This window comes from Bos grunniens, chromosome 15, assembly GCF_055505025.1.
Source record: "Bos grunniens cultivar Pamir isolate PY7600 chromosome 15, Bosgru_T2T1.0, whole genome shotgun sequence".
NCBI lineage: Eukaryota > Metazoa > Chordata > Mammalia > Artiodactyla > Bovidae > Bos > Bos grunniens.
This window is the reverse complement of record NC_141179.1, coordinates 84,326,347-84,341,264: the sequence shown is the minus strand read 5'-3', so window position 1 is coordinate 84,341,264 and position 14,918 is coordinate 84,326,347. Positions and strand designations below refer to the sequence as shown.

The window sequence follows — 14,918 nt, the reverse complement described above, 5'->3', positions numbered from 1 at the left end:
CCATTTCCTTCTCCAGGGGATCTTCTCAACTAGGGATCAAACCCAGGTCTTCTACATTGCAGGAAGATTCTTTACTGTCTGAGCCACCAGAGGAGCTGGTGCCCTAGGCAGGAGCAGTTAGTGATCTTTTTTTTATGATCCTCTAACCTTTCTTTCCACATCTCTTCCTACATTTACAAAGGTTCCAATTCTTATTCTAGTTTCTATATTCCCATAAATATTATGGTAGCCCGTTTTTCTTTACAAAACCCTGCACTTAAATAAGTACCTTATCATAAGCCCCCACATTTGGACCAATGGTAGATAGTATTAATTTTTATGTCTGTTACATTTCTAAATCCACATACCTTCCTCAGGATTCTTTCTAGTATTTTGAAATGGGTGCTACCTTTGTCTTCCAGCTACTCATCTTAGCCATTCTACATACAGCAAGAGAACACTCTGTTCTCAGCATCCTGGGCTTCCTCCATTTGAGGTGCTCATTCCAAAGTGTCTCCCAGAAAATCAACAAAGTCATCAAAAAAGAAAACAACCACTAGAGCAGTGTTTTCTTTTTAAATCTCTGGCAAAATCAGACTCATAAAGGAAATTATTGTAGCTATTTATCACATGTTGCCGAGGCTGCTTCTGAAGGACTGAAGCACGTATGCACATTCTCTCTTGTAGCTCTATTTCTGATTGATGAGAAATTAAGACATCGAAAGGGTATATGAGCAATAGTGAATGCCAACTGATTTATAGGTAGATAATCAACTGCTTCAAAGGTGTTGATTCCCAGTTTAGTGGGGCTCTGAAGGAGGGCTTATGGCATGGAGACCAGTTAATGGGATGCGGTATGGCAACAGGAAAACCTTGATCTTAAGGGACATAACTGACTTATGGATTTCTGTCTCCTCCGTTAGTACATCTGTCAGGTAAGGACTAGTGACATGGTGACATGTAGAATAGCTGGGGGACACCTTAAACACACGGGCTGAAGAAGGTCTCGAAAGAGAGACGCCAGCGCTGAGATGACAGTGACCTGAAGTCCTGAAGACTAGAGGGGATTTCCAGAGAGGAATACAAACACTTACAGAGGAGAAATCTTTACTGGTTTAAGGAAGAGAACAAAGACCAGCACGCCTGGAACATAAAGGGGATCATCACTCCTATCAGACTGCTCTAGGATCAACTGTTACCTTGCAGAAGTATGCTGTTTATTTTCTTTCTAACGCTAACATTTAGAGATTTTAAACTAATTGCTTTCTTGTTAACTTTTGTCTCTTCAACTGAGAGAGTGAGATCTATGAAAGTGTTGTTGTTGGTTTTTTGCCAAGTCATGACCAACTCTTTGTGACCCCATGAAATACAGCACACCAGGCTCCTCTGTCTTTCACCATCTCCCAGAGTTTGCTCAAGCTCATGTCCATCAAGTCAGTGATACCATCCAACCATCTCATCCTCTGTCATCCCCTTCTCCTCCCGCCTTCAATCTTTCCCAGCATCAGGGTATTTCCCAATGAGTCATCTCTTCACATCAGGTGGCCAAAGTATTGGAGCTTTAGCCTCAGCATCAGTCCTTCCAGTGAATATTCAGAGTTGATTTCCTTTAGGATTGAGTGGTTTAATCTCCTTGTAGTCCAAGGAACTCTAAAGAGTCTTCTCCAGGACCACAGTTCAAAAGCATCAATTCTTTGGCACTCTGCCTTCTTTATGGTCCAACTCTCACATCCATACATGACCACTGGAAAAACCATAGCTTTGAGTATATGGACCTTTGTCAGCAAAGTGATATCTGTGCTTTTTGTATGCTGTCTAGGTTTGTCATAGCTTTCTTTTCAAGGAGCAAGCATCTTTTAATTTCATGGCTGCAGTCATCGTCCGCAGTGATTTTGGAGCCCAAGAAAATAAAATCTGCCACTGTTTCCACTTTTTCCCCATCTATTTGCCATGAAGTGATGGGACTAGATGCCATGATCTTAGTATTTTGAGTGTTGAGTTTCCAGCCAGCTTTTTCACTCTCCTCTTTTGTCATCCTCAAGAGGTTTTTTACTTCCTCTTCACTTTCTGCCATTAGGATGGTATCCTTGATAGCTCAGTTGGTAAAGAATCCGCCTGCAATGCAGGAGACCCTGGTTTGATTCCTGGGTTGGGAAGATCCCCTGGAGAAGGGATAGGCTACCCACTCCAGTATTCTTGGGCTTCCCCTGTGGCTCAGCTGGTAAAAAATCCCCCTGCAATGCAGGAGATCTGGGTTCAATCCCTGGGTTGGGAAGATCTCCTGGAGAAGGGAAAGGCTACCCATTCCAGTATTCTGGCCTGGAGAATTCCATGGGCTGTATATTGCCCATGGGGTCTCAAAGAGTCGGACACAACTGAGCAACTTTCACTTTCGCTTTTCATCTATGAAATTAGAGGTACTTTTTATCTTACTTCAACTTAGGTGTGTGTCTTGTTCATTGTTTTATTCAAGTCCCTAGAACAGTTCTTACAAATCGTGGCTGTCCAGTATGTTTCTTTACTGAATGAATGAAAATATAATTTAAACAATGTAATTCATTTTAAAAATGAAGTAAACAATCAAGTGAAAGCACTTTGAATAGATGGCATGTCTTCTGATTCAGAGTTCATCTTCAGCTAGCTCCCAGATGATAAAGACCGTGACACACAGCATCCTGTGAAACACCAATCAAGATCCCTTCAGGTTCATTTGGTGTGTGTGTAGATTACAACCTGATTCCAAAATTTATATGGTCAGGTGATACAAGGATAGCCAAGATAATCCTGAAGAAGAACAAGATGACCTATACTGATATTAAAACTTACTTAAAGACAGTGTAGTGAAGACACTTTGATATCATCATAATTAGAGAAAAATAGGTTCAGAAATGGATTCAGCCCTATGTGGACATTTGATTTATAGAAGCAAAAGAATCTTCTTCCCAATAAGTGAAACTTTTGAAAATCCATATTCTCTAAAAATAAAATTTTATCCCTAATGTATATCATAAACAAAAATAAATTCAAGGTAAACTGGAAATCCAAATGTAAAAAGGTAAAACAGTTTAGATAAAAATAACTTCCGAATCTAAAAGCAGAAAAAATTTATTAAATTAGGTATAAAAAGTACTACCTATAGAGGGAAAATTATCATAGTGGGTAACACTGAAATTAATAAATTATTTAATTGAAAGACATCCTTGAGCCACAGAGTGGAAATGACGATTAGAATACATAAACTGATAAAGAGTTTGTGTCCAGAATATATAAAGAATTACAGCAAGTAAGTACAAGACAGAGAGAAAACCCAATTAAAAAATGTGAAGAAACTTGTATAGGTACTTTTAAAAGAGGATGTCAAAATAGACAATAAAACACTTCTCTACCTCATTAGTTAGCAATGCAAGCTAAAACTACAAGTTTAAAAGCACTAACCAGAAAGGATAAAGTGAGGAAAACCGAAATACAAGGCACCGCTGAGGCCGCGTGCGCTTGTGTGCTCAGCAGCTCAGTTGCGTCCCCTCAGTGCGACCCTGTGGACTGCGGCCTGCCAGGTGCCTCTGTCCACGGAAATTTCCAGGCAAGGATCCTGGAGTGGGTTGCCGTTTCCTCCTCCAGGGGAGATTCTCTACCACGGAGTCATGGCGGGAAGCCCTGAGACTCTTTGAAGAAGCCCGAGGAGGATACAGAATGACAGTAATTTACTGCCTGCTGAAGAGGATGTAAATTGGTAAAACTACCTGGGAAAAGTTTAGCATTAAATACCAACGTTGAGTGTGTGTGTAGACCTAAGACGCTGCAATTCTGCTTTTGTGTATATACCTAAAAGTGATGCCTGCACACCTGCAGCTAGAGGCGTGTGCAAGGAAGTCACTAACAGCCCGCACTGGGAGTTCTGTAATACTTCAAACTGGAAGCAACCCAAATGTCCATTCATTAGATTATATAAGCCACAGTAGATGAATGCAATGAAATATTAATCAGCAATCATAATGAATGAACTGCAGCTATATCACAGCTACATCAATAACAAGGCTGGATCTCACAATCATAAGTTAACCAAAGCAGCCAAATACAAAATAATACATACTGTCTGATTCTACTTACATAAAGTTTAAAAGTGCATAAGAGTGATGTATGATATTAGAAGTCAGGTTAATGGTTAAGATAGGAGGGAGAGGTTATTGATCGGAAGGGACATGAGAGGAATTTCTAAAGTGCTGGAATTTTTTTTATCTGACTTGGGTGTGAAAGTGAAAAGTGAAGTGAGTAAAGCTATAGAACTAAAAAGAAAGAAAGAAAGAAGCTGGGTAGGGTGAGACAAAATGGAATTTCCGGTACCAAAGGGAAATGGGTTATTGTTTTAAACCGAATGGTTCAGGTAGGCCTCATTGAAAAAGTTATTGCTGATAATCGATTATTATAGTGGGTTGGCCAAAAAGTTCATTTGGGTTTTTCCATAAGACCTGATAAACGTTTGTTTCACCCTACCCAACATTTTCTTTCTTTCCTTCTATAGCTTCATTATCTTCTAACGTTCGACTCCTGGCTAGAATAAAGCTCTGAAAGGGCTGGGATCTTTGCTTTGTTTACTGATGTATTTCATACACCTAGAACAGATGCATGATACATAGTATTAGTATGTATCAGTTGAATGACCACATTTCAAATGCATTATTATTATCACTCAGCATTTTGTGGGGATAATAGCATATCACTCACCATACTATCAGACATAATAAAATATACTTTAGAAACTTCTGTTCAAGTCTACCAAAGGCTTCTTGGACAGTAAAACAAAAGATTTCATTTTCATTTCTCAGTACAAATTCTATATATTCCACTATTTCCATGGCAATAATGTTCTCTCACCTTGCTGGCCCCACTGGAAAAAATAAACGCCCTCTGAGCGGTGGAACAATCACTACCATTTCCTGTTTCCCAAAATGTCCCTTGTTCAGCTTGCCACTATTTCCCCCATCCAACAGCATGTAAAAAGCGGATCTTTAACAAAACAGACTCTCATTATAGAAGAATTTTACTGGTATGATCTAAGTTTTTTTTTTCCATATTGATATATGCTTTCCCACTAGATATAAGAATAAATCCCTTGAAAACAGATTGTGCATTTTTAGTGTAGCTCACTGTCTCTGATATGCGACACAGCTCAGAAACAATCATCAAACGAATACATTAATAAAGAACGATAAAGGAGTAGATTATTTACTCACAAAAGCTGCTGCCCAAAATGGGAATCCTGACAGTACTGCAACAGGAAGATATACTTTTTGAAATGCTAGAATTTGTGTGACTAACAGATATGTCCAGAGCACTCCCAGGGTGTGAACAAACAGACCAGTCATTATCTGCAAGGCCTGAGGGAAAAGAACACCATTACTTACTTCTATTCCAGTCCAACCTTTCAAAGGAACACACATCAAGAAAACGCCCAGGTGGAGAGGGAGAGTGACAACCTAACATAATTTTAGGATTTTCAACGTTTAACTCAGATGAGGAGGGTTTGTTAATATTTCAGAGCAGTTTGCAGATACAGTTACTATATGCATGTCCAATAAAATTGTACTAAGAGCTCATTTATCTGCTGCATTCGAGGGGCTGTAGGGCACGAGCCCTGGAGCCCTGAACGTGCTGATCTCAACACTCCTCAGTCCCTGAATGTGGTCAGCGATCCTCACCCGCAGAGGCAGCTCGTCGGTTTTACAGACCAGAGTTGGACATGGCTAAAGCGACTTGACCTGGCATTGCTGACCTTACCTGCCTTTCGCTCATGGTCCCAAAATTGGGACTTGGACTTTGATTCCTTCTGTTTTGCCCACCCATCATGCCTGCTTTTGATGGTGGTTGTCAGAGTCCTGGGTCCTGTATAAAGAAGAGCTAAAGAAAGAGCAAACCCTTGAGTTACCTGGTTTTCTACAGCTCTTCCAGGGGCCTGCTACCTGGTGTGGGGATTGTGGATGATTTCTGCCCACTGAAGTCAGGCTAAGTATGACAGCTTCAGAGCCACAGGAGAAGGGAAAATCTAAGCTTGCTATGTAGAGCCCCCTAACATCTCGCTGGAGGGCCTTTCAGTTGGTTTTCAGACAGATGTTTCTCAGCTGTGCTGCTTCTACCACAGCTGAATAAGCCACCCCTCCCTGCTCCTGTTCATCCACCAAACATAGGAATTCAGCTTGAAAAAAAAAACTAAAGGAGTTATACTGGCATTTAGAACCTAAAATCTCTTGCCTTACTATATCTCATATTTTTTTAAATAATTTAATTTCTTTCTCTTTTTTTGGCCACACCTGAGTGGCATGAAGAATCTCAGTTCTGCAACCAGGGACAGACCTGCGCCTCCTGCAGTGGCGGAGCACGGAGGCTTAAACGCTAGATCGCCAGGAGTCGGTGCAACTCGTGTTTCCAGAATGTCCGGGTAAACCGATGTCCTTTTCCTCAAAAAACATATCCTCTTAAGCAGGATAACTTCAGCTTGAAGTCTGCAGCAGGCGTCTGTTCTGGTCATGTGATGATGAGCAGACCTAAGAAGCGGCTAGTTGGTGCGATACTCCCCTCACCTGGAGAGTAGTACTCTGACAGCTCCCCGACACGAAGCTATGCATTTAGCGGCACTTCCGGCAGGCTGCAGCAGAAGAGGCAAGGGGACCCTGCATTCGACAGGACTTTTCCCACTACTGCAGTGGCCAAGAGTTTTAGCTCCTTGCTGAAGCTGGAATACACTGTTTTCTAAAGTCTGAGTTTAGAAGATCAAAGGATTAAAAAAAAAAAAAAACTTTCATTTCCAACTAATTATAGATTGCAAAAAAGTACAGAGGTCCTGTGTGTGCTGAACCTGGAGGCTCCCGATGGTTGCGTCACTGCCTTACAGACCAGAATGCGGAGACGGCTTGGCTCGGTGTGTGCTTATGTGCTGCGCCAAGGTGTCACGTATGCTTTTCTGTCTCCCACCACCATAATCACGAAACAGAACTTTTAAATTACTACAAAGGTATCCTTCATCCCACACCCCTATAATCACTCTCCTTCCAACTTCCTTAACGTCTGGAAGTCACTAGTACGTTTTCCATCTCTACACTTGTCTCATTCTGAGAATGTTACATAAATTGAATAATTCAGCATGTAACTTTCGAGACTGACTTTTTCCATTCAGCTCAATGCCCTTGCAATCCATCTAAGTTGTTGTGGGTCTCAATGCATTTTCTTTCCTCCATGATATGGATGACTATAGTTTATTCAGTTATTCACCTACTGAGGTGATTTCCACTTCGATAATCTCCACACTGGGGGCTCCTACAGATAAAACCATTGTCTTCTTCTTCTGTACTGTCTTTGGTTGTCGCATCAGAGTCATACTGGCCTCTTCAAGTAATTCAAGAAGTGCTCCCTCCTCTTCTGTTTTCTGAAAAAGATTATGAAGAACTGGTGTCAAGCATTCTTAAAATATTTGGCAGAATTCTTTGGTGAAATATCCAGGCCTGGCAATTTCTTTTTTAAGAGTTTTAAAATTACAAATCCAAGAGCATTTTATAACTTTCCATTTCTCTGTATCATTTTCAATTTCTTTTATCAACATTTATCTACATAGTTTTCAGAGTATAGGTCTTTCACCTTCTTGGTTAAGTTTATTCCTAGATATTCTTTTTGATGTAATTTTCTTCCTTTCTTTGATTGTTCATTATTAATGCACAAAAAAGAATTAGATTTATGTATATTAATCTTGTATCCTGCAACTTTACTGAAATCATTTAGTATTTTTAATAGTTTTTGGGTGCAGATTTAGGGTTTTCTCTATATAGCATCGTGCCATCTGCAAATAGTGAGTTTTACTTCTTCCTTTCCAACTTGGGTGCATTTTCTTTTTCTTGACTGATTTCTGTGGCTAGGACCTCCAATACCATGTTAAATAGAAGTGGTAAAAATGGATATCCTTGTCTTATTCCTGATTTTAGATGATTAGCTTTTAGCTTTTCACCATCACGTATGATGTTAGCTGTGGCTTTGTCAAAAATGGCCATTATGTTCAGTTATCTTCCCTTTATACCCATTTTGATAAATTTTTATCATGAACTGGTGTTAAATGTTGTTAAATGCTTCTTCTATGTATATTGAAATATCATGTGATTTTTATCCTTTTTAAAATTGCAGTGTATCGTATTGGTTGACTTGCAGATATTGAACCATCCTTGCCTCCCTGGAGTACGTCCTACCTCATCCTAGGGTATGATCCCCCACAACTGCACTCTCTCCTTGGCAGCAACAGCCTCTGCCCTAGCGCGGAGCAGTGCAAGAGGGGTCAGAGTGGGGTGCTTGGCTTAGATCCCCATGTACAGTGGGGCAGCTATGGGATGCCAGTCAGGGTCCCAGGCAGCTTCAACATGCTTGGTCTGCCTTGTTCCATGATTAAGTAAGCATGTGAACACCCTTTACGAGCAGAGTGGAGGTTTTTCTCGGCTCTACTGCCAGTCTGGAGCTGGTTTTCAAACGTGCTAAGGGAACTTGCCCTCCCTGGGCTGGCTCCCGGTTTGGAGTGCCCGACTTGTGGTTTCAGTTGCTCATTTCCCAGAGAGGGTCTCTGAGCCTGTGTGACCCCTCTCTCTCGGCGCCGGCCTCCTAGAGACGTGGATCCTGACCTGCCCTCTTCTCCTCCCTTCAAACCTGACTTTGTGTGCTTCTCCCTATAGCCTTGGCTAAATAGGAGTTTTTCTCAGTTTCAGTTTACTTTTGGTGAGAAGTACTCCACATGTAGATGTATTTTTGATGTGGTTGTTGGGGGCCAAGAGCTGCATTGCTTCTGCTCTGCCATCTGGATCTCCTCTCACACAGAATAATTTTTATTGGTATACTTAAAGTTTATTGATTCTTTTCTTTGCCCTGTCCATACCCTCGTTGAACTCATCCAGTGAGTTTTTTTTCCAGTTATTGCATTTTTCAGTTATAAAATTTCCATTTGGTTTTCTCTATTTCTTCTATTTCTTTTCTTTGAATTTTTATCTATAAACTTGTTTTTAAGTATGTTCATAATTGCTTGTTGTTACATTTTTCTAACAGCTACTTAAAAACTCTTATCAGATAATTCTAACAACAGTGTAATTCTGTTATTTGCATCTATTCATTGTCTTTTCTCATGCAGGTTGAGATTTTCCTGGTTATTTTTTGGATGAGTGATTTGCAGTTGTACTGTGGACACCACTTTGCAAATAAAGGTCTATACAGTCAAAGTTATGGTTTTTCTAGTAGTCATGTACAGATGGGAGTTGGACCATAAAGAAGGCTGAGCACTGAAGAATTGACGCTTTTGAATTGTTGTGTTGGAGAAGACTCTTGAGAGTCCCTTGGACTGCAAGGAGATCAAACCATTCAATCTTAAAGGAAATCACCCCTGAATATTCATTGGAAGGACTGATGCTGAAGCTGAAGGTCCAATACTCTGGCCACCTGATGTGAAGAGATGACTAAATGGAAAAGACCCTGATGCTGGGAGAGACCGAAGCAAAATAAGGGAGTAGCAGAGGGTGAGACGATTAGATGGCATCACTGACTCAATGGACATGGATTTGAGCAAACTCTGGGAGATAGTGGAGGACAGTGGAGCCTGGCGTGCTGCAGTCCATGGGGTTGCAAACAGTCAGACACAGCTGCTGCTGCTGAGTCGCTTCAGTCGTGGCCGACTCTGTGCGACCCCAGAGACGGCAGCCCACCAGGCTCCCCCGTCCCTGGGACTCTCCAGGCAAGAACACTGGAGTGGGCGCCATTGCCTTCTCCAGCAGACATATCTTAGCAACTGAACAACAACCCGGCTGAGAAAATAGGCTCTCCTTGTTTTTGTTTTGTTTTTTGGTCTGTGCTTAATGGTGTTTTTGGGTTACAGGCTTCTTGAGCACCCAGTTCTGGAGATTTGAAGAAAAACAAACAAATAAAATGCCCCAGGAAACTCACCACCATGTCATTCTTTGGGTTTCAAGGTCCCTAGCTCTTGTGCCTCCTGTGAATCTCTCTGTCTTCTTTGTCCAGAGTTTTAGCCGTAACTAGTAGCAGGAACAGAGAAAAGTCTATCTACTCCACCTTGTCCGAAGCTGGAAAGTAGAATTAAATGCGATCCAAACTCTTAGGTAATGGTAGCTCTCATTAGCAGGACAGTAACGTGACCAGGAACAGATGTATTCTCAGAAACACTTTATTCCATCTCAATAACCATATCAGATCGCAGAAAAGGGGGTTAGGGATCTAGACCTTTACATCATAAAACTGGGACTGAGGAGTGGAAACTTGGGTTCATTGTCTGCTTTACGCAAGGCTCTTAGTACAATTCTTGTTGAGGTCAGGTAGATCTTCAATAAGGGAAGGCAATAATAGAATTGAGGTGTCAGAAACATTCCTGGACCAAGCTTTAATCCTGTTGGTTTAATTCCTAGTCTGGTTCCACAATCCAAAAATGTGGGTGGCTAATGAAAAAGGATGTAACCTGCTAGATTTGATGAGCTGATTGAGATAACAGCGCTATGTCTGTAGGATGATTTCGAGAACATAGTGCCGTCATGATCACTGTCCACAATGCTGGACGGTCTGCAGATTTTCCTGAATACTGTTTCCACAATCTGACCATTTCATTTGGGACCACTGTCATCACCAGCTCAGCTTAAAATAATTTATAGATGCCAAAAAAGGGATTTTTATACCTAGTTCCAGACTCAGAGTATTTTTCTTGGGAGTATGACTAGCTTGCAGTGGTTTGGGGTTATTTAAATACAGTTGATAGGTTCCTAATTTTTGCTTTATTTAACTTTAATATAGTTGAAACTTTCTGGTGGCATGTGGAGAATGCAGATATTATCACATAATCATTTCAGGACACTCTCATTACCTCTCTTTCACTTGGGGAGTTCATAATGGAGGTGCTTAGAGTCCTCTCCTTTTATATTTAGATTCATGCTGCTGCTTGACAGAAAACAACAAATTCTATAAAGCAATTATCCTTCAATTAAAAAAAAATAAATTTTAAAAAGAAATTGCAACATTTTAGTCATTTGCTTAAGTAGCCTTTAGTTCTTACCCCCAACATTCTTGCTTCCTGTCTTATCCACAAATGATTTCCTGGCATTTTTCACTAGGATACAAGAGAGAAATGAGAAGATAAATGCTTCTTTTCTATAGGAAAATACAGAGACAAATAAGTACTAATTATGTCCTTGAGTAAGATGCTTAAAATTGAGGGAAATTTAATCCTACACCTGCTCATTTTTCAGTTTCATAATTTCCTGAGAGATGTTTTTCATCAAACCGCCAGTATCACCATCTTGAAAAATCCAATAATTAGTTCTCAAATACTTTTGTTCATTTAACAACCTTCAATAGGACTGAGTGTGTGTGTGTTAGTTGTTAAGTTGTGTCCAACTCTTTGCAACCCTATGGACTATGGCCCACCAGGCTCCTCTGTCCACGGAATTCTCCAGGCAAGAATACTGGAGTGAGCTGCCATTCCCTTCTCCAGGGGATCTTGCCAACCCAGGGACTGAACCCACGTCTCCTGCATTGCTGGCAGATTCTTTACAGTGTGAGCCACCAGGGAAACCCAAGTAGGATTGTAAAAAACAGTTTATGGTGGTTGCTCCAACCCATCAGTCCCTCTAGATACTACCCATGTCCCCACATTTACAAGGTCAAAAAAGTTGGATTTTTTGTCTTGCTGAGTTTCTCATGGCACCTGGTTCACTTCTTGCCTTTAGGTTATGTAATCATATCTGTTCATACAATACAATAAACGAACACATGTACCTTCGTTTTGCTAATGCTAGTAAGATTTTTTTTTCTTGCAACCAAATTGTCTTTTTTTAAAAATCACCTTGTTCTCTAATTTTTCTCACATGGCAATCTACTCTCACAATCTAATCTCCCGAATCTCCAACATCTGGCACCTTTTCTCCCCCTTCAACCTCTTTATTTTATAGCCTATCAGAAATATAAGACTTTGTCTTTAAATTCTTCACTAATAAACTTTTCCTTCCATTTACATGAACTCTTAAGGTTTGAGTTCTCTTAGCTGGCCTGCTGAAGCCTGAAACCGAGACGAGGTAGAAAAGCATAGCAGAAAGAGCCAAAGTTGAGTTCAAATTGTCCTTACCAATATCGTTTCTTCTTTCACGGGGGGATTCCTCAGCAGCAAAACCCCTCTAGGATTGTGCAGGGGGTCAAATAAGACTGGTACAAAACGGACACTCGAGAAGACCTTGGGTCGGGAATGCCCGCCCTGGGCATGGTCTGCACCAACCGTGGGTCCCTGCTCACTGCATCACAGGGCGAGCCACGGGGCGCGATCTCGGAGGCGGAGCCCTTCGTTCCGGACCTAGGAGCCCGGGCGGCAGCACTGGCCGAGCGGGTCCTGCCTCCTCGGCCGGCCCCGCATCCCCCTCGCGCGGCTCCATCGCAGCAGTTGAGGCCGAGAGGGCGGCTTCCGGCGGCTGCGCGAGGGGCCCACGGAGACGCGTGCGCGGTGCGGCCTCGCCGGGGTGCAGAGTCTGCAGGTGCCCGGGACGGGATGAGGATGAGATGGAGGGGCAGAGGAGCAGGGAATGGCAGCCCACTCCAGACCTCTTGCCTGGAGAATCCCATGGACGGAGAAGCCTGGCGGGCCATGGTCCATGGGGTCGCAGAGAGTCGGACACCACTGAAGTGACTACGCACGCACGTAGGCGCTAACAGAGACAAAGCCTTTGCTGCCTGCGCCGGCATCACGCTCTGCGTTTGTGAGCATCGCAGTCCGGGCCTCGCCTGATTATTCCCTGGCTGCTTCAACAGAGACGTCTCCATCAAACACACGTCTCCTCTCCCTCTTCTGCTAGGTTTGTATTGACAACAGTCTTTCTGCTTTTAATCTTCACAAGCTGTACCGGGAAGAGAACTGCTCAGCAAAGCTGGGTTCTAGGTTTTATTAGACGCATGGGTGCTTCAGCAAAATATTTATTTTTCCTGTTCCTTCGGTTGTTTTTCTGTACAATGAGATAATATATTTTCTGTGTACCTCCCGTGCTCACACTAAGTTACTCTGAGAACTGAAATAGGGTTATACAAGTTTAAAATATGCTGTAAACAGGTCCCAACAACTAATATATTAGAATCCTAGCTTGAGAGCCATCTCCATGATGCCATGAAACTGGGTACCATCAGTTCAGTTCAGTCGCTCAGTCGTGTCTGACTCTTTGTCACCCCATGGACTGCGGGCCTCTCTGTGTATCACCAGTTCCTGGAGCTTGCTCAAACTCATGTCCATTGAGTCTGTGTTGCCACCCAACCATCTCATCCTCTGTCGTCCCCTTCTCCTCTTACCTTCAGTCTTTCCCAGCATCAGGGTATTTCCCAATGAGTCACCTCTTTGCATCAGGTGGCCAAAGTATTGGAGTTTCAGCTTCAGCATCAGTCCTTCCAGTGAATATTCAGAACTGATTTCCATTAGGATTGACTGTTTTGATCTCCTTGGAGTCCAAGGAACTCTCAAGAGTCTTCTCTAACACCATAGTTCAAAAGCATCGATTCTTTGGTGCTCAGCTTTCTTTATAGTCCAACTTTCACATCCATACATGACTACTGGAAAAACCATAGCTTTGACTACATGGACCTTTGTTGGCAAAGTAATGTCTCTGCTTTTTAATATGCTACGTTGGTCATAACTTTTCTACCAACAAGATGGTACCATGGAGAACTTTAAAAAAAAAACAAAACAAAAACTCAGCACTCTGTAAAGGCCATAGTAGAAATGAATAAATGAACCAAAATGTTTTCTATTCAAACTCCCTCAGTTTATGCTGAGCTCCAGCTTAAGAATATAAATGATTTGCTTTGATGGCTAACTAAAGATAACATTATGGTAGGGAATGTAATTAACATTTGTTGAGGCTTTAGGTGCTTGATATTTTATATATTATATAATTTATTAAACAAATTATGAATACCTGTTAAGCATCAATAAATGTTAGGTACTGTCCTACATATTGGGGATAAAAGCAGTGAAAAAAAAATATATTCCTGCACCTTATGGGGCTTACCTTGTGAGACAGTTCAGGGTGAAGGGAAGTGATGAATGTTAGTGTTAGGAAGTCATGGAGGTGAACTGGATCCAGCGTAGGAGGTGAAGAGTGACCAGAAAGGTACCTGAAGAGCCCTGGAATCTAAGAGAAGAAAATGTAAAATTATGCTAAGAGCCTCCTGGACAGTCAATTGATGAGGATTGAGCATCGCTCATTAGACTTTGCAATATGGAGGTCACTGCTGTCCTTGCCAATAGTTTTAGGGGCAAGTTCAGTTCAGTTCACTTCAGTTCAGTCCTCAGTCGTGTCCAACTCTTTGCAACCCCATGAACCGTAGCACACCAGGCCTCCCTGTCCATCACCAACTCCCGGAGTCCACCCAAACCCATGTCCATTGAGTCAGTGATGCCATCCAGCCATCTCATCCTCTGTCGTCCCCTTCTCCTCCTGCCCCCAATCCCTCCCAGCATCAGAGTCTTTTCCATTGAGTCAATTCTTTGCATGAGGTGGCCAAAAGTACTGGAGTTTCAGCTTTAGCATCATTCCTTCCAAAGAAATCCCAGGGCTGATCTCCTTTAGGATGGGCTGGTTGGATCTCCTTGCAGTCCAAGGGACTCTCAAGAGTCTTCTTCAACACCACAGTTCAAAAGCATCAATTCTTTGGCACTCAGCTTTCTTCACAGTCCAACTCTCACATCCATACATGACCACTGGAAAATCCATAGCCTTGACTAGACAGACAGACCTTTTTTGGCAAAGTAATGTCTTTGTAACATTTCATACCTGGTTTCTTGTGGACATTTGATTGCTAAATCTGGGCTTTCTTGATTAGAAATGCCATTTGCATATATGGAGTGCACCATAATCCTATAAATAGCTTCCAAAGCTGAATTACCATTTTAG

General features: G+C 41.9%; 1 protein-coding gene across 2 annotated transcripts in view; it reads right to left on the bottom strand.

The window, feature by feature from the left end:
- LOC147358903 (membrane-spanning 4-domains subfamily A member 12-like) overlaps window positions 1–12,408 on the bottom strand; it is a 35,531-nt gene extending 23,123 nt beyond the window's left edge. For both annotated transcript variants that reach the window (XR_015142455.1, XM_086341909.1), the window contains exons 1-3: window positions 12,116–12,408; window positions 11,048–11,101; window positions 5,211–5,354 (exon numbers count right to left, since the gene is read on the bottom strand). Coding sequence is in view for 1 of the 2 variants with exons in the window: in XM_086341909.1 (XP_086198035.1) it covers window positions 5,211–5,354; window positions 11,048–11,095 (192 nt within the window). In the remaining variant the exon portion in view is untranslated. The remainder of the gene's footprint in view (window positions 1–5,210; window positions 5,355–11,047; window positions 11,102–12,115) is intronic.
- Window positions 12,409–14,918: the final 2,510 nt, after the last annotated feature.